The sequence below is a fragment of the Artibeus jamaicensis genome, unplaced genomic scaffold (genome assembly GCF_021234435.1).
Source record: "Artibeus jamaicensis isolate MK-2021 breed Jamaican fruit bat unplaced genomic scaffold, CSHL_Jam_final contig_426, whole genome shotgun sequence".
Lineage (NCBI taxonomy): Eukaryota > Metazoa > Chordata > Mammalia > Chiroptera > Phyllostomidae > Artibeus > Artibeus jamaicensis.
In genome coordinates, this window is record NW_026521826.1 from 14,651,369 (window position 1) to 14,676,561 (window position 25,193).

The 25,193-nt window shown below is 43.4% G+C and overlaps 1 protein-coding gene across 2 annotated transcripts in view; it reads left to right on the forward strand.

The window, feature by feature from the left end:
• Positions 1 to 25,193, forward strand: part of DIP2C (disco interacting protein 2 homolog C) — a 433,069-nt gene that overhangs the window by 386,123 nt on the left and 21,753 nt on the right. Inside the window, exons 33-34 of one of the 2 annotated variants that reach the window (XM_053665789.1) lie at positions 23,109 to 23,138; positions 24,622 to 24,683. In XM_053665789.1, the coding sequence (XP_053521764.1) occupies positions 23,109 to 23,138; positions 24,622 to 24,683 (92 nt within the window). The remainder of the gene's footprint in view (positions 1 to 23,108; positions 23,139 to 24,621; positions 24,684 to 25,193) is intronic. The other variant, XM_053665790.1, reaches the window with a different exon arrangement.

Below are 25,193 nucleotides of genomic sequence, written 5' to 3' on the forward strand. Positions count from 1 at the left end.
AATAATTCACACCCTTCTATTGCCTCTACAACCTTCAGAAACTTTTTTCTTTTGTGTGTGTGTGTCTGGAGCTTGTATATGCATTACAGCTTCCTACATACCTTCTGCGATCTTCATAGACTTTTTTAAGAATATCCATAACTCACTTTCAGTTCTCATCCTTTTTAACAGTGGGACTGACCACAATCATCTTTATTGTGTGATTTATCTTCTCAGTCTTTCCCATCTCCAAGATGCATGTAATTTTCCCTCTTATTTGCCGTGCCTGTCCAACTTTCTGGAAGATCTCTGAAGTAAATGATGGTTTATTGTCACTCTGAATGCTGTCAGTGAGTTCAAACCTCAGAATTATTTCTTTAAGTAGACGTTTTGCTACCTTAGTTGTGTTCTCAGTCCTAGTAGGGTATACCTCTAGCCATCAAAAAGTTTCTACAAAAAACTAATAAAACTTTGAAATTCCCTCTTGTTTTAGACATTTGTGTAAAGTCTACTTGCCAGTCTTCAAATGAGCACAACCTTTTACATTGTTCTCCCTTTTTCACCAGGACGTGTGTGTTTTAGGGTTGTCTGTCACCTACCTGGCAGGCTTGTATAATCCTTTGAATGGTCCTTAGCAAATGGGGGCTCATCAAATGTGGCCTAATGAGGTCCATTGAACCATTCCCTGCCATAATGGGCCCCTTCATGTTCGAGGATGGGATACACTTAGAGCCTCAGGAATTAAGACCATTCCCTGGGTGCCGATCTTCCATATGGAATCGGGATCAATGTCAGTGAATCCCCATTCACAGTCCCATTCCTCATGTCCTTCTGTGTAATGAGGATAAAACTTTGACAAGTCCAATCAAAGAATCAAATTCCCTGAGCATGGCAGCCCTCCAGCTGCTTGTCTGCCTGCTTTATCAGCAGTTTGGTTTCCCCGGTTCATTCGGTAACTGTCCCTTTGCTGTCCTGGTCAGTGTGTTATGGTAACCTGGTTGAGTATCTCCACTGCCTCTAGCAATTGTAAAATCTCCTCTGCATATTTAACATGCTTATTTCCTGAAGTTAAGAGTCTTCTCTCCTTCCATATTGCTTCATGGGCATGGACTACCATGATGGCATATCTGGACTCTGTGTTGAGGACAACCTTCTTTCCTTGGGACAACACTGATGCTCTTCTGAGGGCTACTAGTTCAGCCTTCTGTGCTGAGAGGTTCATGGTACAAGGGCTTGGGCTTCTATTACCTTGTCTGTGATGCCTACTGCATACCTGACTCGTCATTTGCTGTTGTCCATGAAGCAGCTCCTGTCTGTGTACAGCTCCCAGTCAGGTGCTGCCATGGTTGGTCCAGTAGATCCAGCCTGCTAGAATTAACTTGGTCAATAATTTCCAAGCAGTCATGCCGGAGGGCTGAGTTTTCCTTCATGTCTGGGAACAGAGTGGCTGGATTCAAAGTTGTAGTAGTCTGCAAGGTAATATCTGGGTAGGCCAACAGAATGACCTGGTGTTTCCCCGTGTGCCCTGTCGTCAGCCAATACCCCCCTTTCTATTCCAGTAGAATTCACACCTGGTGTGGTACCAATACCATAGTAGGTTGTCTCAGAGTGAACTTCTCGGCTCCCTATAAAATGTCACAAATAGCTGCCATTGCTCAAACACATAGTGGCCATACCTTTCTCATGTGATCCAGCATCTTTGAGAGATAGACTGTGGATTTGGGAATGTTTTCTAGAGTCTGGGTTAGTAAACCCAGTCCAATCCCCTGCCTTTCATGAAAGTACAATTTGAGAGGCTCTTGTGAATCGGGCAGTCCTAGCGTGATTGCCAAAACCAGCTTTTCCTTCAAGGTATCAGCAGGGTACCTGTCAATCCCTTATCCATTTGAAAGGTTCACAGTCCAGTCCTTTCAAGGAATTGTGCAGTGGTTTTGCTATGAGTCCAAAGTCTGGAATTCAAATTCAGCAGAACCCTGTAATCCCTAAGAACCTATGAAGATGCCTTTGGTTTTCTGGGATTTTTAGTGTCGCAATGGCTTGTTTTCTATCTGCCGTCAAGTTGCTAGTGCTGCTTCAGTGGAAATCCTAGGTATACCACCTCCTGTTTGCAAATCTGGGCCTTATGAGGAGATGCCCCTTTTTTCCCAAATGATTTAGGACTGTGACAGTGTTGAGCAAACAGACGTCATAGGGGTTGCTAGTTATCAGTATGTCATCTCTGTATTGCAGAACTCCTGATCTCAATTGAAAATCCCTTAAGTCCTTGGCTAATACTTCCCTGACTATAGTCGGGGAGTTCTTCAATCCTTGTGGCTGCATAGCCCAGCAGTATTAAAGCGTGGCTTTTGTTTGTGGGACTGAAAACCGCTCGCTATCGCACCATGGTCCATAGAGTACAGGGGTCGGGCACCGTAGGATGAATTTCCCACGCAGTGTCTGTCATTTATGGCTCAAAGATCCTGTACCAATCAAGATCCATCAGAGTGAAGCTCTTTGGCAAAGTGGGAGTGTTATAGGGAGACTGGCATGGCAGGATTAGTCCCGATTTTAAGAATTTCTGCAATACTGGATGAACCCCCCCCAAAGCTTTCTTTTTGAGAGGGTACTGAATATTCTGTGGAATTTGCACCCCCTCTTTTAAGCTAACTTTTATGGGTTGGATGTTAACTGCTGTACCTGGGCTTCTGTCAGGGATCACTTGTCTAGTTGCAGTTTCGGAACCTCTTAACCCTGTGATTGTAATCGGGGTTTCTTGTTTAAATGTTGGGGGTTTAACCATAAATTAAAGAGGCCTCCACACCAGTGTCAATAAGGGCATGGGCTACAGTAGTAGACCCGTTTTTCCAATATATAGTTTAATTGATATGAGGTCGGTAGTCCATTCTCCCCGCTCCTTTCACTTCTGCAGCTGATCTGTGGGCTTGGCCTGATCCCTGCGGTTGCACCCAGGGATTCAGGGTGGGATAAAGGCTGGCTTAGGCGGCAGGGCTGAAGGGCCCGCTCTTTCCTTTTTATTCTCCTCTACTTGGCAGTTTGCACTTCTCCTGCATTTTTCTTTGCTTAGCTTCCAAAGATCATTAATGGAAAGTCCATCTTTCCTCCCTCTTTGTCCCAGCTCTCAGGAGTGCTTTGAACATGTCTTTATGGGGCATTCTATCGACAGGTTTGGGTCCTAATCTAGAATTGTAATCATTAGTATCTTTACCAGTACTCCAGTGTCCCATGTCTTCTAACTGGACCATTTTGTCTAAAACAGCATTGAGGGGATTGCCAGTTTCCCCCATCAGAAAAGTCGTCATTAAGCTCTTGTGTGCTGGAGGGGCAGTTATAACTAGTATGTTACAATGGGGAGCAGCCACGACAGTTTGATAATATGGCTCCGCCTCCCCAATCATGATAGCTGTTTTCATCACCTCCACTTTTAATTTCTGCATTCCCTCACTAGGGGTATACCATGCTGGTCTTCACTTGGCCATATGGTATCCACAGGGTAATGTTTAGCACATCCTTGAGCAGCCAGGACCAACAGAAAAATGGTACTGTCCCCTTCTTGTCTATAATCTCTAAAAGCTGTTTGCGCAAATGGATTACAGCTTATACCCCAAAATTTAACGCGGTCCATGGGATCTCCAGTCACCCCTCCAGCTCCTGCATAAGCAATCCTAATATGCAAGCAAACAAAGGCTCTCCCTTTCATTGAGTAAATTGGGCCAAAATATCAGTAATCTCTTATTGAGTAAAATCCTCGACAGTAACTTTGCCGGTCACCTGATTTCCCTGTCATTGCTTTTTCCTGTGAGTGATGGGGCGTGCTTCCCTAACTGAGGAGGATATTTTGACGACTCCTCCTTCAGTTCTCCACAGACCACCCCACTGTCTTCCTCACCCATCTCATCCCAGACATCCCCATCCCCCTTATCAGGGTCCCAATCAAGTGGCGCAGAAGCAATCACAGCATGCACTTTTTGTTTACCTTGCCCCAGAGCTTCTTATATTTATACTGAGCACACTGTCCTGCAGTCTTTTCAGACACTGCCTGATAATTTCTGGCTTGATCCCCCAGAATAAAATTTTGACATCGTAACATGGAACGTTTCCCCTACAATTCTGTGAGCTCTCGCAAGGGCTGAAGTTTTTCCTGCAGGATCTGCTCTTACCTTTCATGACACTTCTGATGTGCAGTTAGAATGACCCAACCCCTGTGGCAGACACCAACCATTTCTTTTCCTTTCTCTATGGGCACGGCCTGGAGGCATTCTACTAACTGGGGCAGTTCCCCATTCTGTACCTGGCATCCCCAGTCGTCACAGGGACCCGTTCCCTAGCCCATTTTTGTGCAACCTGAGAGAACAGCAAACCCTCCCAACCTGGTACTTCACAAATTACACATTCCACTTAAGGTTTATGAAAAAAGGGCATATTGTCCTCAAATCCTGTTCATGATGCCCATTTATGTGCCATTAAGGGGCACATGTGAGATCATTGCCACTTAATCTAGGGGTTTGGATTTGTAGACAATAAAAACTCCAAGTTAAAGGTGAATAGCTAAGCACTTTATTAAGCAAAAGCCAAGAGAAAGCAAGAATCAAGAACACACATAACCAGATGGGAAATCACCAACACCCAAACATAGATGCTGGGGAATCCCGGGGATTGACGCCGAGTGCTCAGGACCCCAGCGGCACCATGTTCCCAGTGGTGGGAGCTACGCAAGGCAGTGGAACCGTGGTCTTGTGGTGGGCGATCCGGACCTCACCTGCACAGTGGTCACAGTGGAGGAAGTTATAGAAGGAAATAGAACCATGGTCTCAGTTGTGGGTGCCCCAGACCTCAGCTACACCACAGTCCCAGTGGTGGGAGTTACAGAAGGCAGTGAAACCTGGTCCCCTAGGTGGCCCCTCTGACCGCAGCTGCACTGTGGTCACTGCGGTGGGTGCTCCAGAAGGCAGTGGAATTGTGGTCCTGGTGGTACATGCTCTGAACCTCAGCGGCACCATGGTCTTTGTGTTGGGGGCTATAGAAAACAGTGGATTCATGGTAAATTTCCCTCCTAGACCCATTCATTTCCTTTTCATGTGCCAGGAGTGTTTAAGCAGCCCACGTCTCTAGCAGGTGTGCAGAGGAATTCCTAGCAGCAGGGAAAACTCACAGTCCCACTTCTCCAGGGGTCAGACTCTCCCCCTGGTTTCATGTATGAGTGTTTGGCAAGTGGTACTATCTAATCTGGAGATGGGAGGAGTATTTGCTTTACTAACAGAACCTGTTAGTAAAATTAAAGAAAAACTGAATTAAGGGAAGCTGGTGACACAAATATCTAGCAGTTCAGCTGTTATTCAGTTCCCTATTGGAAATTTCTTTGAGATCCTGGAGCATCGATCGACCTATGAGCTCCTCCAGGATCCCTGCCTGTGGTGCGGGTCTTCTGGCACCTTAGGTTGTGAGCTCCTGCTAGATTCAGGTCTCTCAAGCAGGTGTTCTGGCTCATCAGCCAGTGAGCTCTTCCTGGACTCCTTCCCTGCCTGTCCTCATATGAGCTCTTTGAAGACCACGGCTTTTCCTGCTCCAGCTGCTGCTTCGTAATTTTTAACCAGGAGTGGAGGGTCTTTTCCCCTTGGTGCTGCTGGGACTGCTGGAGGGACTCTATGTGTGAGTCCAGGCCCTCTGTTCAGAGACAGCACAGCTGAGCAGCATGTCTCTCTGCTGCCACCTCCAAGGCCTGGCCCTTCCTTTTCAGCTCCTTTTCTTCTCTCTCCCCAGCATGCTCACGGGTGGCTCACTCAGTTGCCTCTCCAGTAAGGCTGTTTCCTGGAGGTACCAGGCTGGGCCTTTGCAGCCGTCTTAGCTCACACTTTAGCTCCTCCTGGATTGTCCACAGCTCCCTGTACTCTTTCTCCTTTCCCAGTGAAATGTTCCTCCTGCTGCTGCTGCTGCTGCTGCTGGAAATTGGAGACCAGCTTTTCTTTCTCCAAGAGCTGTGTTGTTTGAAGCTCTAAAGTTTGTTTCACATATTTGGAGGCTCATTTTTGTCTTGTTGGAAACATCTCCCAACTTTCCTATGCATCTGCTTCCCACTAATTGTCGATTTTCCTTTGATACCTGTTCACTTTGTAGCTCAAGTTCACTATCATGACTTAAAGTGTTAGCTTGGAATGGTAGCTTTTCATTGAGTAGCAGACCAGCTTCCTTCCTTAACACTTTGTGCCTGCCCTTGTGTCTATTATCTTTGACCTCAGCTTTATTTTCCCCAAAGACTCATCACTGCCAGGACTTCCTGATTGCCATAGGCTTTATGCTGAAAAATACTGCTCAGTCTTTGCAAATGGCAGGAATACTCCTTCCTAGGAAGTAAGTATTGACTTCTGAAGGAAAACTGGTGTTTTACCAAATTTGAATTATGAAGAGGCAACTCCTTTGAATGGGAATCTGAGGAGGTGGGGAAGAAGAAGTGAAAGAATGTAAGTTTTCAGGTGATTGATTTTGTTTTATTTTTATCCTCACCCAAGGACATGCTTATTGATTCCAAAGAGAAGGGTAGGGAGAGACACATTGATGTGAGAGAGAAACATCCATCAGTTGCCTCTCCTACGAGCCCTGACTAGGAATCAAACCCTGTAGGTTTAGGGGACTACACTCCAATGGAACCACACTGGGCATGGCAGGATTGTGATTGATTTTAAAAGAATGCCATCATTGTTTTAGCAAGAGCTAAAAACAATAGGTAGTCATCTTCTAAATTAAAATTTTATGACTCAGAGAATGCAAGAGTTCTTATTTTTTATTATCTACCCACTTGATATTGCTAGTCATCTGAAATCTTTAGTCTCAGGGAAGTAGAAAACTTTCTGTGAGGGATGTACATCTACGAACCTGCCTTCCTCCACCCAAGCCCAAAATGGTTAACATTCACGGCATGGTGGAGCACGTTACAGTTACCTTTTAAACTGCCTATCCATACTGATCAGTTTTGGAAGGCACTGCTGTCACATGATGCCATTTCTTCTCTATGTGGCACATTAACTAACAGCAAATGGGAGGCAGGGTGAAGACGACTGACTGCCCTGCTGCGGCCTGGTGAGTGCACAGAAGCCACGTGGGCAGTCTTCGGTCAGCAGGGCGTGTAAACAAGTCCTGTGCAGTAAGACTACATAGCAGAAGGTCCAGATCAGTCCTTTTCAACCTTTTTCATCTCATGGCACACACGAAGTAATTACTAAAATTCTGCAGCCCTCAAAACAATGTGTTTTTGCCAATCTGACCAAATATATAGGTATTATTTTGATTCGCTTGCACCAGATGGCAATTGCTGTGTTGACTGTTACCATTTTTAAATGTGACAGTCTAAGGGAAAAGAGATCATGACCCTTCCCTAAACACTCAGATGCTCCCTGTTGGGTTTTTTTTAATTTTATGTATTTATTTTTAGAGAGAGGGGAAGGGAGGGAGAGAAACATCAATGTGTGGTTGTCTCTTTGCACACTACCCATTGGGGACCCGGCCCACAACCCAGGCATGTGCCCTGGTTGGGGATTGAGCCTGTGACCCTTTGGTTCACAGGCCAGCACTCAGTCTATTGAGCCACACCAGCCATGAATTAGGTACTGCCTGTTTTAAAAAAATTTTTTTTTAATTTTTTTCACTTTTTAAATTTACTTATTATTTTTATTGTCGTTCAACGACAGTTGTCCCCATTTTCCCCCAACCACTTTCCCCTGCCCCACCCACCCGCACCTCCTACACTCAGTCCTACCACCACTTTGGCTTTGTCCATGGGTCCTTCGTACATGTTCCTTGACAACCCTTCTTCTTTCCCCCGTTATCCTCCCGCCCCATTCCCCCACCCTCTGGTTACTGTCAGTGTGTTCTTTATTTCAATTTCTCTGGTTATTGAAATATTTTGCTTGCTTGTTTGTTTTGTGGATTAGGTTCACATCTTATAGTATTTGTCTTTCAGGGCCTGGCTTATTTCACTTAGCATAATGCTCTCCAGTTCCATCCATGCTCTCATAAAGAGTACAAGCTCCTCCTTTCTGCTGTATAGTATTGCATTGTGTAAAAGTACCAGTTTTTTGATCCACTCATTTACTGATGGGCACTTAAGCTGTTTCCAGCACTTGGCTATTGTGAACAACACTGCTGCGAATATAGGGGTGCATAGGTTCTATTGAATTGGTGTTTCAGGGTTCTTAAGTTATAATCCCAGCAGTGGAATTGCTGGGTCAAAAAGCTGTTCCATCTTTAGTCTTTTGAGGAAATTTTTTATTCCCACCAACGATGTACTAGGATTCCCTTCTCTCCACAACCTTGTTTTTTGGTTTGTTTATGGTGGCCATTCTGACCAGTGTGAAGTGGTGTGTCATTGTGGTTCTTGCAGCATGTTGGTGTAAATTGTTGTCTCAGCCTTGCAAAGTCTAAGACATGGTTTCCAGAGTAAGAAGTGGGGAGGATTGGGGGATGAGGAACCTGACTCAATCTAGGACAGGGGGCCTCAGCCACCACCCATGCAAATATCCAGCAGAAAGTCAGGCATGGACACAGACCACAAGGGGAAAAAAACAGCTTTTTTCCCCAAAAGGGCCAGAATAGGGGACTGTGAATCTACACTCACCTGCCTCATCAGCTGACTCAGCTCCCACATTCTCCACCCTCATAAACTTGGAAAGTGGGAGCCCATAGGACCTGCATGTAGTAAACACTCAGTGAGTGTCTCACTGTTACTGCTGGTGCGGACGCCACCATTGTTGTCATCATTCCAGGAGCACCCACTGCCCCTGATCACGGGGCTCTGAACAGCTACTCCAGAGACACCCGGATAACAGGGACACAGCAACCGGTAGCCACTGAGCTCTTATTTGCCAGTCAGTGTGATAAGCATTTTGCTTAAACACAACAATGATACTAGCAGGTATGGACTGCTGTGACTGACTACTATTTGCAGACAAGGAAACTGAGTCTCAGATTAAGTTACTCATGGCCATACGGTCAGGAGGTGGAGAGCTGAAATTTGAGGCTGGAGGTTCTGACCTTGGACAGAGCCCCACTCTCACCACCATCCGGTACCACCCCTGGTACGTGGACAGGTGACAAACACTTTGTTTACCCACTTTCCTTACTGAGTCCTCTCAGCTCCTGAAGTGCAGTGATTGATCACAATTCCCCAGGTGTGACAACACAAAATTCAGAAGTCCCGATTTGTGGAAAACAGCCCCAGGGCCTACCCTTGTTGGGCAGTGACTAAGTAACAGCACCTCTCTTCTGACTGGAGGGATGGAGCTGGGAACAGCCATCCACCGTGGGTCTGACGAGGATGGAACTTGCAGGCAGTCCTAGTCCAGGAAGGACCAGCAGCATCAAAATGCCCCCGTTCTTGGCTGGCTTGATGCTCCAGTTCCCCACCTGGACCTGCATGTGCCGAGACTACTGAATTTGAACTTCCATTGCTGTAACATACCATCTTTGTTTCCCAGACTCGTATTTCCTGTCAGTTCTCTGTCCCAAGAGATAACAGACAAAACTTTCCACTCCTTAGACCATAAAAGCAAGTTTTGAAATGCAAGAAAAATAACACTTGTTATTCGTAATAACATTTACAAATTCTGTAATCAGATGGCAAACTTTCTGCAGTGGCTCCATATTTTTGTGGAAATATATAAAAGTACTTTCTGAAAATATGACATATAAGACAATGTGAAAATCACCAAATTTTACAGAAACGATGAAGTCCTCAAATGTATCTTTTCAGTCATCAAACTACAACTTCCAGGTCTCGAGGGAAAGAGACATTTTAAACCCCCTTCTGTGACCGCCATCTGCACATTTAAATTAGGGAGAGAACCTTTTTGAACCTAGTTTTTCAACTATTTTAAACATCAGCAAGACAGAAGTCAGTTTGCAGTCAGGTGTGATGTGAGCGCCAAGACGCTTTTTAAAGCCAAGGGCTGCATTAGGGAGAACCCAGGCTGGCAAAGTGGGAGTGTTACAGAGAGACCGGCATGACTGGATTAGTCCCGATTTTAAAAATTTCTGCAATACTGGCCGAATCTCCTTTAAAGCCTCCCTTTTGAGGGGGTACTGCTTCTTCTGTGGGATCCGTGTCCCCAGTTTTAAGTTAACTTTTATGGGTTGGATGTTTACTGCTTTACTGAGATTCCATCGGCCCAGTGGTTTGGCCAACCCGTTTGTGGATCTGAGGTGGGAAGAGTTCACCTCCAGGACCTTCCAGCAAGTCAGCAGTGCCTGGCCCGGGAGGGCATGTTCCAGTGGGACCTCTACACACAGCTGCCGCTCTTCAGGAGAAAAAGTTATGTGGGTGTGCAATTTGTAAAATAAATCTCAGCCCAGCAGTAGAATTGCGCCGTCTTGCCTGTAGAGAAAACTATGTATGCTCTTTTGATTCCCAAGCCGACATTCTAGGGATTGAAGGTCCACCTGCTTTTGTAATTGTCCGGTCTCTCCAATAACTATTATATGTATCCAAGCTTTCCTTGATTACTCTTGTATTCATCTCTGAGTATGTAGCTCCTGCATCTACAAAGAAACCAATTGGCTTGTTCCTCACCGTCAGCTGTACCCGAGGCTCCTGTAGGGAAATGGTGGTAGGTCAGTAGATGTCCACCAGAGGCCTCACCTTTTTAGCATTTCTTGACAAGAGTTTCCATCCCTACCTCTTTTGAATTTTGGGCACTCCTTTCTCCAGTGACCCTTCTTCTTGCATTAGACACATTGGTTGACATCTGGGGGAGTGGTGCCAGGTTCACTGGCCAGTGCCAGAGGCATGGGCCGTGGGTGGGAGGCAGCTGCCATGGCTCCCTACCTGGGAGCGGGGCACAGGGTTTGCTGGGCTAAGCCTCCCTGAATCCATTTGCCTGCATTCCAGGCCCGGCCTGGAACACTAAGGGTGGGGTCCCAGGAAACTCTCCCAGGTCACCCAATCCCCAAGGTCTAGGCACAGGAACTCCAGCCCACCTTGGTCAGGAAGGAGGGGAGAATCCAAGAAAGCAGCATTCCTGTGTGCTCTTTTTTCAAAGGTCCCTCCAGAGTCCCCTGGGCAGTGAAAGCAGATGAGAGGTTATGTCCCTTCCATCCAATCACCTTCCTCATCACTGGCGCCGGCCTTGCGCACATCTTTTTTTTTTTTTTTTCTTTTCCTGTATCCTGCACCTATCATCCCAATTGCCAGGGCTCTGTCTTCAGTTCATTTCAGGGGGTGGGGGAGTTCCCCTTGCTACAGTTTGTCTCGCTGCCTTGTGAGTAAAAATCTGGGTTTAGAGTTCTTCAAGCTTCCAGCAAAGTTGGCATCTCGGACAGCAGACCCAGGACTGCATTTTAAAAGACATTCACACTCACACACAAAAAAAGTGTATCAGACCCTTCAGTTCCAGGCAACATCTAGCTAGCTACTTCCACAGCTCACACGGGGTGAGTTCAGCCATTTCACTGTGCACTGAGAGGAACAGAGGCTCAGAGACGCAGAGTGAACCTTCCCAGTGGTTAAAGCAGGGTGATAAAGCAGCTGTTGAACAGAATGGTCCCTGTTTGCGCACTGTAGAGCCCAGGCATGGCAGCACTTGGAACACGTCTAGCATTTTGCAATTTTGTTATGTGACAGTTCTACCTGGTGAGTACCCAACAAACTAACAGCTTTGTAAACTAAGTATGCATTTGCAAAATGCATGTGTGTGCCGGCAGAGTGACCTGTCTTCCATTTCTACCATTTTAAACCAGACCTGCTGCTTCTATGTGACCTAAATGGATTGGTTAACAGGACACACATCTCCATGTGAGATGTGCTGTGAGAGGCAGGCTTCCATCTGCTGTCCCTGTAGGGAGCTTGGGGCGGGGCCCAAGGACAGGTCGGTGCCAAAGCCCAGAGCAGGGAGTGCTGCAGTAACTCCGCAATGTCTTCTCTTGTGTGCTGTTAGGGGAAGCCCTGGTGTTTGTCTCATAGAAGCAACAAACCATGAAATCTGACAAATATATCATCGTCAGACACACAAATGGGCAAATATGAAAATTTAGGCAGTTCTAAGGTTAGAAAAATAGAAAATCGAAAGTTTCTGTGAAGCTGTTTTTTTAGCTCTTATACCTTAGAAAGTGAGTGACTTGTTTCACCCGTTTACCATTTTGAGGTAGGAATTGCCACATTAACTACTTTGACACTGTCCCTTTGAGTTCTGTGTCATAGCTTGAGGAATGGGCTCATAGAACAGTGTGGATGACTTTAACTTCTCATGAACTATTGGTATATTGTAGACTCACAGAAGAAAAATGTAGAAGTATGAACTGTAATATACAGGAGTGACATTTGCCTGAATCATTAGCTGTTAAAAATGACTTTAAAACAATTTTAGTTGAATTTATAAGAAAAGTGCACATTGGAAAGATCAAATTAATAACTCCTGAGTTTAACTAACTTTAATGTAAATTTCCCTTAGTACTCTTAAGAAGTATCCCTTGTTCAGTAACCTCTGCTACAGAAGACATTGTCTATAGCCACACTTACTCTTTCCAAAGTGTAAACTGAAAGGCCTTCAGGTTTATTAGGTTTAGACATTTACTTCATTGTTACAGGAAAATTAGGAGGGAGGGAAAATGAAGTCTTTTGCTTTCTAAAAGAGATTTCAATTTTTGCTTTATCAGGAAAAATCTTTTAAGCCACCTCACACAGAAACTTTGTCATTATATAGTAAAATAATGATTAATTTATCCAAGAGGAAAGCTTTATTGAGAATAGCTGTGTGGAATCAAATCAGTAGTGACAGTTAATGTCAACCTCAAATCTTGGAGCTGCTGCAGTGCAAGAGAAGTGTGGCCGCTCTGATGAGACAAGGCAGAGGCTCAGAGGACCATGTAAATCGTTGGTAATCCTCAAAATAATGTGAGTAGTCATAGTAAGACTTTCACTGACTTGAGCTCTCAATTCGTGTTCTCACACGCTGCTTTTAGATGAGGGAAGTGAAAATGAAGCTGGTGCTGCTGGGTTTTGTGCTCCAGGGGGTTGGTCACATTCAGCTGAAACTTGCACAACTTCCCCCACTGTTGTATGTTGTCCCAGATCATGAAAATTAACACTGGCGCTCATGGGGCCCGTATTCTCAATTACCCAGTGCATCGGTCAGAATCGTACTTTGTAAGCAGCAGGAGCTTTTTGTCAACCTAAGCAAGAAGGGTTTGTTATGGTGCCACTGGTTTGCCCTCAGAAGCACTGAGGAGCTGGGACAGCTCATGCCTCAGCACTGTTCCTGAGAGGATTTGTTTGCAAGTTTGCACCACTGGCCAGCTGGCCCAGGACACCAGGCCTCCACCACTAGCACATCCACAGCCTGGCCCATGTCACAGGCACCTCCACTGCCAAGGGCAAGAGTGTGCTCCCTTGTGCCAGCTAATTGGCAGCCTTGGTTACCTGTCTACATGCTGGCTTCCAGGGAAGCTGGGAAGGAGGGCGTTGGATATTTTTAGTTTCTACAGAGGGACAGGGGCTCTGTATGCAGCCAGGTTCTAAAAGTAGAGGAGTTTCCCAGATAAGAAGGAGAGTCCTGATGTTTGGTGACCAAAAAGGAGTGACTGGTGGCTACTTCAGCTCCTCCTGTTGGCAGCCCCCCATCAACTCTTCACCTCATTATATCCTTAAACATCAGAGAAAGGCAAAGACACTTTCCCTTATTCCTCTGTGCAGTGCTCTTGGATGTCTGATGCATGCTGGGCGCTGGGCATCACCACACCAAGGCACTTGGCTCTGCCAGGTGCTACTAAGTGTGTCTTTCCACCTGAACATTCAGAAACTTTGGAGATAGCCACAGGTGGAGTTTAGGGTCCTAAAGCCTATGATGAGATGTGCATCAAATGTTCAACTCACAAGCTTCACAAACGAACATTAGCTTTGGTTTGGGTTGTCTCTCATCATGTAAACAAGGGATTCCTTATCAGTTGTAGAAAATTCAGTCTGTTCCTTGAACTAAGAATAGGAGCATCCAAGCTGCTTTGTTCGTCAACCTCAGCAGCACCCACAGAAACAGCCATGATTTCATGTCATTCTGTTTGCTAGCAGAAGCGATCAGTGGCACTTTTTCTTGAAGGGCCAGAGAATAAATAGCTTGGGCCTGGCACCCACATGGTCTCTTTGCACAGATTTAGCTCGGGTGGCAGGGCTGGAAGCAGAAACAGATGGCATGTGAGTGGATGGGTGTGGCCGTGTTCCTGGAAGACTGCAGCAACAGGCAGGTCTCTCTCGTTTTTGTTTTTGTTTTTGTTTGGCTCAGTGGTTTGCTGACCCCCTGTAAAAGAGATTTCTTTAACCAGTTTACCAGTTCACGGCATGAGCCACCACAGTCTAGCCCAGCAAAGGAGCTGAATTTTCACTACCTTTGAAGAAAAAATGAAAATAAAGGTAGAAATAAGTGAAATGAAAGTACATGAATGGGGGAAATAAACAAAGTTAAAACTTGTTTCTCTAACAAAATTAATAAATATGATAAACTTTTACCAACACTGATTGTTAGAAAAAGAAGAGACAGACTAATGCTAATGAGTGCTGGCGAGGATGGGGGCCGTGTTTGGAGCCTCGGACTTCACTGTTGGAACGGCACGGCTGCTTTGCAGAGCAGCATCACTGTTTCTTGTGCAGTTGAACATGGACTTGCCATGTGACCCTGCAATCCATTCATGGGTGTGAACCCAAGAGAGATAAAAATGGATGTTCTCTAAGGGGCCTGCACACATGTGTATAGCAGCCTTGTTCATAATCAACAAGGAACAACTTGGTGTCCTTGAACAGAGACTGCAAGGGCAGGTTTTGGTCTGTCTACGCATCGGAAAGCTGTTTGGTCATAGCAAGGAGCAGACTGCTCCTTCATGGAACAGCATGGCTGCATCTCAGGAACGGTGTGCTGAGGGAAGGAGCCAGACACAGGGGTCTGCATGCATGTGGTTTATCACGGCAAAACCATAGGCACAAAAATCAGATTACTACAAGATGGCAGGACAGGACTTTTGGAATGACGAAAAACTTTTGTCTTGACTGATAGTGGTTACCTGGCTGTATACATTTGTTAAAATAAACCTGTACACTTAAGGAAAAATTTTATGTAAATTTTACCTAAATAAATCTGAAAGATGAGGGAGGGAACAAATTACAAGTATTAGAAATAGACACTTTTTCTGTTGGCGAAGATGGAGCAGCAGGACCCAGATGTGCTGTCTGCCCTGAAACAGGCCAAGGATGGACAAATATGTAAAGAAGACACTGGGCCCCAGGAAGCAAGGAAGAGAGATCCCTGAGAGACCAGATGCTAACCCTCTGGTCCTCGGATTGCTGCCTGAGAGAATTTTTCAACCAGCGTGCAGGCAGAGGGACTGACAGAGCCCAGTGTGCTCTTTGCATGGAGGAGATGGAGCTGAGGATCTGAGGAGACCAGGGCAGCTGCAGTTCACAGGACGGTGCCACAGAGATTCTCCCCAGTATTCAGCTGAGTGCCAATCAGCATAACCTGATGAAAGCTTCATTTCATATTCACAAATTACCCAAAGCCAGAAACAGAACCAGCCAAAAGGATTCAACGGAATAGTGCTTGTTCCCACCGGCCGGACAGAAAAGCTTATAATTCTTGAGAGCACTGCCTTGGGCCCACCTAACAAATCTTAAAAGGAAGAACGAAGAGAATCAAGCTCTTTCCGAGTAATCTGATGTAGAACAAAGACAAGAATTTTCAGGAATACAGATGTATCCAGCACCTAAAACAAGGTCAAATTTGCAATGTCCAACATCCTATCAAAAATTAGCAGGCGTGCCAAGAAGCAGGTAAGTATGACCCACAGTGAGGAGAAATATCAATCAAAAACAAACCAATTTGACATAGATGTTGAGTTTATGGACAAGGACACTGGAAGAATTATTTCAACTATATTTCAGATTTAAAAGTTAAGAAGAAACATGAAATGTTGAAAAAATGCTGAAATTGAGCTTCTAGAAAGTGAAAGCTACACTACATGAGATGAAAAATGCACTGGGTAGAATCAGCAACAGAAGAAAAGATTAGTGCACGTGAACACATAGCAATAGAAACTTTCCATAGTAAAACAAAAAAGATAATTTCAAAAAATGGAAAGAGCATCAGTGAACCTTAGGAAAACTGCACAGGGCTTAATATCCATGTAATTGGACTTCCCCCCAAACAGGAGGAACAAAGGAGTCCCAGAAGAGTACATGAAGAAATACTCAAATTTGATAAAACTATAAACCCACAAATCCCAAAACTCAGCTACCTCTAACATAACATGAAGGAAACTGCTCAGTTGAATTGTTCAAAACCAATGACACAGGGAAAGTCTTAAAAGCAGCCAGGAAAAAAATCAAGTTACACAGAACTGAAGATAGGGATGACTTCAAATTCCTTACCAGAAATCATGTAAGAAAGAAGAAAGCAGGGAACATCTTTAAAGATTATTTATTTATTTATTTATTTACTTACTTACTTACTTACTTACTTATAGACAGAGGGAAAGGGAGGGAGGGGGAGAGAGGAACGTCAATGTGTGGTTGCTTCTCGCATACCCCCTTCTGGGACCTGCCCTGCAAACCAGGCATGTGCCCTGACTGGGAATCGAACCAGCAATCCTTTGGCTTGCAGGCTGGCACTCAGTCCACTCAGCCACACCAGCCAGGGCTAGAGAACATCTTTAAATATTGAAAGGAAGATACTGCCAACCTAGAATTTTATATTCAGTGCAAGTATTTTTAAAAAGCAAAGACTAAGTAAAACTTTTTAGCCTCACAAAAGCTGAGCATTGACTGCCAGCAGGCCCCCATGGCAAAAATTATTATCAGAAATCTTTCAGGCAGAAGGAAATGAAATCTGGATCTGTTCAAATAATGTTGGAAATGGCAACTGCATGGGTCAACTTGTAATATTTATTTCTAGTTATTTAAGTCTCTGCAGAAGGTAGTTGGCTACTTTTATAAAACCAGTAATATACTGTGGGACTCACAACATGTGTGAAGGTCACCTGTATGGAAAACCGCCCAGAGGTTAAGAGGGAAGACATGCAGGTGTACTGTCTATGCCACTTTAAAGCTCTATTACCATACAAACTGTAATAAATTAAAGATACATGTTGTAAACCTTAGCGCAACCGCTAAATTTTAAAATGTTAAAAACAGTTAAAGCTAACACCTCTACAGAGGAGATAAAATGGACACATAAAAACAGTCAATACAAATGAAGGCTGAGAAAAAGGAAAAATAGATGAAATGAATAAAAAAAATAACAGAAAGATAGATTTAAACATCGTTGCATCAATAATCCAATAAATATAAATGCTATAAACACTCCATGAAGTTGGATTTTTAAAAAACAAGACCCAGCTATACATAGTTTACAAAAAAACTCACTTCAAAAATAAAGGCCTTGGTTCTTGTACATTATTCATTCTGGAAGGATTTTCGAGAAGCGGTTTGTTCAAAAACCTAATTATTTTTCCCATTAAAAATAATGTAAATTGAATCAACCTGTTCCAGAACCCCAAATGATTTCCTGTTTTAACATTTCTTACATACATGTTTAATGTACCATTTAATTAATAAATACTTTACAGACACACCCTGGCTGGTGTGACTCAGTGGATTGAGCACCAGCTTGTGGACTAAAAGGTCACCAGTTGGATTCCCGATCAGGGCACAGGCCTGGTTGTGGGCCAGGTCCCCCAGTCAATGGTGTGTGAGACACAATCGGTTGATGTATATTGCTCACACATTGATATTTCTGTCCCTCTCTTTATCCCTCCCTTTCTCTCTCTCTCAAAGAAAATAAAATATTTTTTAAAAACTTTTCAGAAAATAGTGGAAGAAGAAACATCTCAACATATCTTATGAAGTGCATATAACCTACATACTAAAATCTGACAAAAATATTCCTAGAAAAGAAATTTCAGGCCAATATTCTACATGGAAAAATTTCTCAAAATATTCACATGTTGAGTCCAGCAATATGTAAAAAAGGCAACGCATTGTAACTAAGCAGGTTGTATCTCTGGAATGCAAAGTTGCCGTATCATTAAAAGAACAATCAGCTTCATTCACTCCATGAACTGAATGGAGAAAAACCATATGGTTGTATCAATGGAAGCAAAAAAATGTATTTAATAGACTTCAACACCTTTTTGTAGGATAACTAGGAAAAGGGAACTTCCTCAATCTGACAAAAGCATAAACAAAAAGCTTGCTGCTAATCTCGTACTTAATGATCCACATTGAAAGTACTCTCCCTAAAATCAGGAACATCAGCATAGTATCAGAAGTCCTTACCAATGAGATGAGACCAAAAGAAGGTACAAATATGGGAAATGAATAAGTAAATGGTCATCATTGGCAGATTTGCTGGCAACCCAGCTACAAAACTACAAAAACTATAAATGTTAACACTTGAAGTTAACAAGAGCACAAAATAAGGATTCATATTTAAAAATTAATTGTATTCCTACAGAGTAGCAATGAATAACTAAAAAATAAAATATTAAAAAAGAATGCTAAACTGTACTTGAACAGCAATTAAAATTTTAAAAAGTTAAAAGAATACTATTTACAGTAATGTGAAAAGTTTTAAGTATTTTAATAAATGTAATGAAGGTAAACATTAAAAATCACATAACATTGCTGAAAGAAATTAAAGAAATCTTACATTTCCCACATTCATAGAGTGGGGAATTGAAGAGTCGGGATTTTAAAGACAACATTTTCCCTCCAGATTGAGCAGTACAAACACTGCAATGGCGATCAGAATCACAGCAGGCTTCCCTGAAGAAGTCAACAAGATGACTCTGAAGTTGTGGAATCGCGAAGTAAACAGAACAGCCAGTCCTGAATAGTGACAGTGGTATGGGGTTCAGGCCACTTGACTTCAAGACTCACTGTAAAGCCTCAGTGATCAAGACAATGTGATGTTGTCATGAAGAGAGACCAAAAGAGAAAAACAAAACAAAAAGGTAAAAACTGAAAAAAGAGAATCCAGAGGTAAATCCACCACGGCGCCAAATCCATTTGATAGAGAAAGAAAAGGTTTTTGACAAATAGCTTTAGAACAACTGAAGATGAAGTGAAATTAAGTAATTTCAGTTTCATTCTCATAAAGTACACAATATTTAATTCTAGATGAATGATAGACCTCAATGGCTATAATAAAACTTCTAGAGTAAAACCCTCAAGGGAGCTGTTAGAGTATCTTTATGACTTTGAAATACACAAAGACTTATTAGGTCCCTAAAAGCACTAACTATAAACCAAAAACATGATAAACTGGACTCCAAAGTTAAAATTAATTTTAATCAATATATTTTTAAAAATTAACAGGAACATCATGGACCAGAGAAATATATTTGTAATATACCTGGCAAAGGATGTCTATCTAGAATATATTTAAAAACTACAAATCAACAAAAAATTTTCAGGAAATGAACAAAAGACTTGAATGGACACCTAACAAAATAAGATAATTCCAATGACCAAAAAGTACATGACATGGGGCTCAGCATCATTATTCGTTAGGAAAATGCCAATTAAAATTAAGTGGTATGCTTGCTTTAGTACATACACTAAAGTTAGAACATACTGAGAAAATTAACTTGGCCTCTGCACAAGAAACGTCCTGACTTGTTCACATTTTTTGAAATTGCCCAAGGCCCTCTCACCCTTTGCTCCAAGGAACTAATAAGACACTGCATGTGGTACCCAACATTGAAACTGATTTTCACAACAACTACAAAAATCACACAGTGACTTCACTTCTCATCTTCTAGAATAACTAAAACCAAAAGGCTGACAATACCAAATGAATACAAGGGTGCAGACCAACTAGGACCCTTATTCGTTGGTGACTTGGGGAGCAGTGTAAGTTTTTTTATAAAATTTAATGCATTATAGCCCATGAATAGCATGTCTGTATGTGCTCAGGTATTAACATGTCTCCAAACATTTGCGTAAGAAGGTCTATTACAGCTTTTCATGATAGCCATAAACTATAAATAACTCAAATGTTCATCAACCATGGGATAAATAGGTTGTGATACACAGGTATAACAGAAAACTTTTTAGAACTTAAAGAAACAACAGTGCGGATGGATTTCAAAATTAGTATGTTCTGTGAATGAAGCAGTCACAAAATAATATGACCATGTTGCTGCATGTGTGTGAGGCCCAGGCAGCAACAGGTAAAACTATTCTGTGGTGTTAGCAGTCAGAAAGTTGTAGCTTTGTCAGGGGTATGGAGCTTGGTTGACTCCATATATACCTGGGGCGAAGGAATTTTTATATGCTGTTTGGGGTGGGAGTTACACGAGTATATACAATTATCAAAATTATCTAACAGAACACTTAAAAGGTGTGCATTTCCCACTATGCAAATTAGACCACAATTAAAACATTAAAAAATATTGTTGTTAATACACACATCTGCCAGGAGGACCAAAGAACATGGCTTGGGGCCATGCAGAAGGAAAACACTTCTTAAAGTTCAGCGGCTGCTGTGGCCCAGGGGTGAGTCCAGGGCTGTGCCCACGCACTGCAGGCAAAGACCCCCAGAACCCACTCCTGCAGAAACTGCCCCGAGACCTCCCTGGAGGGAAAACTTCCTTGACTCCTAAAACACCAAGCCTAGCCGATACACCTACATCAGTAAATTGTGTCTTTGCTTCACACATTTCTACTCAAAACTTTTACATAAACTTAAGGATCTGTGTGCTAACACCAGATCGTACCAACAGTACAGCATGTGACTCACTGAAGAGCAACAGCGCCACTGGGTAGAACAAGTATGGGCTGGATTTTCTCTGCTGTTTGGGATGAGAGTTTGCACGTCTGTAGCTGATATTTGAATGTAATTCACTCATTCAGTGAGTACTTAATACCTCACTGGTGTGATACTCCTATAGCAATAAGAAAAATAATTTTAGTATAATTTATGTAAGTAATGTATGCATCATATAATTTAGTAATTCCATGAGTAACTTGATTATACAACTGGATTTTGAAATGGACACTTTTGCAATTTAAAAAGTTTTTTTTTTCATTTCTGATAAGTTGGAATGAATAACTTTGCTTTCCTGCTGGCCCAAGTATTTAATGATTTTTAAATATTTGGAAATAGTTCTGTGCATTAGAGACCCCTTTACTTAAAGAAAATCCAGCTTGCATGCTTTGGCAAAGATGAGCACTCCTAACACGTGTCCTGTGATCAGACTCTGGTCTTCAGTGTTTTCAAAGTGTGGAAACGCCCCACACATTAACTCCCCGTCTTTGTCTTCATGCGCCCGAACACTGTAGGGGACAGTTTTGCTCCAGAGGCTATGTCACATCCGCACATCTACAAATTAGAAAATTACTTCCTGATCATATGTATTCTTTAAAATTCTTTTCTTTAAAGTCTTTTTTTTAAAGATTATTTATTTATTTATCTTTAGAGGGGAAGAGAAGGAGAGAGGGAGAGAAATATCAATGTATGGTTGCCTCTCGTGCATCCCTTGCTGTGAACTGGCCTGCAACCCAGGCATGTGCCCTGACTAGGAATTGAACTGTGATCCTTTGGTTCTCAGGCCCACCCTTAATCCACTGAGCTACACCAGCCGGGGCAAATGTATTCTTTCAAAATACAAGTTTGAGCCATTATAACAAAGTTTATGAATTAGAATAATCACAAAGGACATTATTTAAACCACTGTTTAAATGTCTCATGTGCCTTCCAAGTGCACACACTGTCACTGGCCCTGCTGTCTCTCCTCGAGTCCTGCCTCAGTTCCTAACAGCAGAGGCGTGGAGAAAAGGCAGTAGCCACAGTTACCATCGTGAAGGGGGGACAGAGGAGGGTGGCGGGATCATCATTTTACATCTGGAACCACTGGTTTTTTTAAGACTCACCTCCAAGTTGAGGGGTGGTCATTTTTCAGTCTGGCTTTGGTTATCACCAAGTTAAGGCGGCTGTTGTCACCTCTGGAGCCTGCCCAGGAATGTGACTGTAGGGAGAGGGCTGGGTGAGGCCACGCAGACACAGCAGCTGGGAACCAGCCCAGGTGCCGTGGGGTAACTTCCGATGCTTCTGTTTCTGGGGATCTTTGGAAAAATACCTAAGTCACCTACAGAAAAACAGATCGTATCGAAGGAGTTTGCCCGAGTTGTCGCTTTCTGGATTTTTCCCACCATGCTGATGTGGATAATTTAAAAAAATATTTTATTTATTTAGTTTTAGAGAGAAGGGAAGGGAGAGAGAGAAGGAAAGAAACATCAATGTGTGGTTGCTCCTTACGTGCCCCCTACTGGGGACCTGGCCCACAACCCAGGCATGTGCCCCGGCTGGGAATTGAATTGGCAACCCTTTGGTTCACAGGTTGGCACTCAGTGCATTGTGCTACACCAGCCAGGGCCAATGTGGATAATTAAACAGGGGTAGAGGTGGGTACCAAAACCATAGCAGGTATAAAGAAAATGGAAGGAGATGTCTTCAAGGATGGCAGCCAGGAGGGCTGGCACAGGATGCTGAGCTGGACCACACAGGAGTCTGGTGTTTTGGTGTTTGGTCCCCTCACACTGCAGACGTCCTTTGGCCTCTTTCTTGTGCCTGCTGAGGAGGGCTGGACACCCTGAGTTTAGATGTAAAAGCTTCTAGGCTCCCTTCATTAGTGTAACAGGGAACTTGGAACTGTTTCCGAGAGAGACACTCAGCTTCATAATTCACACTCCCTACTTCTCTCAGAAAAGAGACTTTTAAAAAGTACCATAAAATTAAACTAGCCAGTAATACCATTGAACCTTACGTGTTTAAAAGAAGTACTCAGGTCTGTGTGTCCATGGCCAGTCATCTATTACTCTCTTCTGTTGCTTTGTGGATATGTTGACATTTTTAAAGGATTTTTTTTTTAGCCTTTAATAGTACAGTGATTGATTTTTAACAGTTCCATATTTGACATTGTTTTTGATCTTCTTTTTACTTTGTTCCCTGCTTTTTGCATTCTCCTCCCTACCCCTTCCTCCTCTTCATCCCATTTTTGACTGTTGGGTTGTTTTGTTTCCATGTCTGTTGTGTGTTGTTTGTTTTTGGTTTTTGTCGGTCTGGTGTTCTCTCCTTTCTCTCGTTCCCCACCTCCTGCTGCTCTAGCCCCACAGGCTGTGGAAGCTGGCCGAGCAGGTAGGGATTTCCTCTTTATCCACACCAGCACCTGCCCACCCACCCACCACTGATCTGTCCGCTCCCCGCAGTGGGGCAGACGAGGAGTTGAGTGCCCAGACTGACTGGGGGTTACAGACCACGTGGTCGAGAGGACTGATGCCAACCTGACGTCATTCCTCCGATCTGTCCAAATGCTTCACACTCGTGACGAATGCTGTACTTTCATTCATTGTACAGGATCAGTGGTTTCTTTGCCACTTTGGGGCCATCTCTATTTTACTTCATTTTCCTCTTTTAGTGATCTGTTTTCTCCTTTGTTTACTTACTAATTGGCTCTCTGTGGTTATGCATTTTGCATGACTCAACATCAAACCACTTCTCCAGTCAGCATGGGTCTGTGACACAGCTCCACTGAACAGACGTCACAGGTTAGAAAGAGCGCTCTCTGCCTTGGACCATAGAGTGAGTGAGCTTCCAGCTGGAGGCTGGCTGCATGCAATCTCTGCCTTGGCGGTGAGATCCCAGTGACCAGGGTTCTTTAGTAGGGTAGTGTGTCTTTGTGAAAGTATCTTTATTTTTATATCTTTATGTATATAAACGTGCCTTTGGCACAAAATTAAAATTCTCTCCTGAAGAATTTTAGTTCTTCGAATAAATTCTGAGCAAGTCCCTTATTTTTGGCAAATTTGTTTTTGGTTCCATCTTTTTCTACCCAAGGTATTCGTTGTATTGCCTTCCCAAGAAATGTATGTAGGTGTTTGGCTTGTAATGTAGCTTTAATGACATTGCTCTTACCTGGACAGAGCTTGGTGGTCAGAAGTCAACTCAGCATGTAATACGAAGGGATTTACGGTGCAAGATAAGATTTCTGGGTCCCAGGTTAAATAAGCAGCCAGATAGCTCAGAGCTCAGACCTCCGAGCGCTGCCCTGCTCCCTAGTGGTAAACTCCCAACCTCCGAACCTACGACACAGACAAAAATAACCTCCCACAGCTGGAGGAAAACCAAGACAAAACTAGAACTAAAAGGAACAAGACAATTATCTCTTATCTCTTTTTCCTTAATCTGTCCATTCATGTCCCATCTTCTCCTTCAGTTTTGGGAGCTCTACATATTTTTGGATGCACACAATCAAATTGCTCAGCAAATGAAGCTTATATCCCTGATGGCCTGCTTTGGCCAGGCCAGCGCTGTCAACCTTTTTCTTTCTTTCTTTCTTTTTTTTTTTTTGAAAGACACGTGGCCTGCCTCTTTTTCTTATTTTCTAAACGTGATTGACAGTCAAGCTATGTGAACGTCCAGTATTATTCTAATAAGTTCCTCTGAGAATTGAGGTTATGAAACCGAAAGCTAACAGGAGTCACGGAGAGGTGTGGTTTCAGTGCTTTTTATTCTTGTTCAGGTTCAGATTTCACCCAGAATATGCTCACTAGCTTGTAGGGAACAGACCCAGACTGCCCCACACATACAGGAGTTAACCACACTGTGTCCTTGCTTGCAGGGGACCTCAGGACCTGATCCCACCACCGTCTATGTTGACATGAGAGCTCTGAGGCATGACAGGTATGATGCACTTGTGATGTGTTCTCGGTTGCCAGGCGTGCAGGTCCCCCCTGGAAAAGGAGGGGCGGCAACGTTTTTCTCCTCCAACTGCAGTCAGTCCTCTTACGAGTACAGCAGTAGAGGTGGGCGAGTTGGCTTGAACTTCAACTCTCTCCACGTTCTGTTTTGATAACATACAATTGACTTTTTATCGTAAGGTACAAATGGAAATTGCTGCACCATAGCCAGGTGCGATCAGAGTTGTGTTTTCTAAGTTTAACCAGAACGCTTGATTTCTTTCCTCTTTGGGCATAATTGTGTACTTCATAAAATCTCAACACATTTCTTTACATGAATTAAAATTTTTTTGTCAAGGAGATTCCATGAAAAACAAAAATGCAAGTCAAGTCACCTTTCTGTGCAGCTTCCTAAGCAGCCTTGAGCAAGGGTGAAGGGTTGTGTTACTGGTGGCTGCTTATAAGCTCCCCTCGAGAAACTTAGTGCCCAGGGAGATACCAGTTGCCTGCCTGG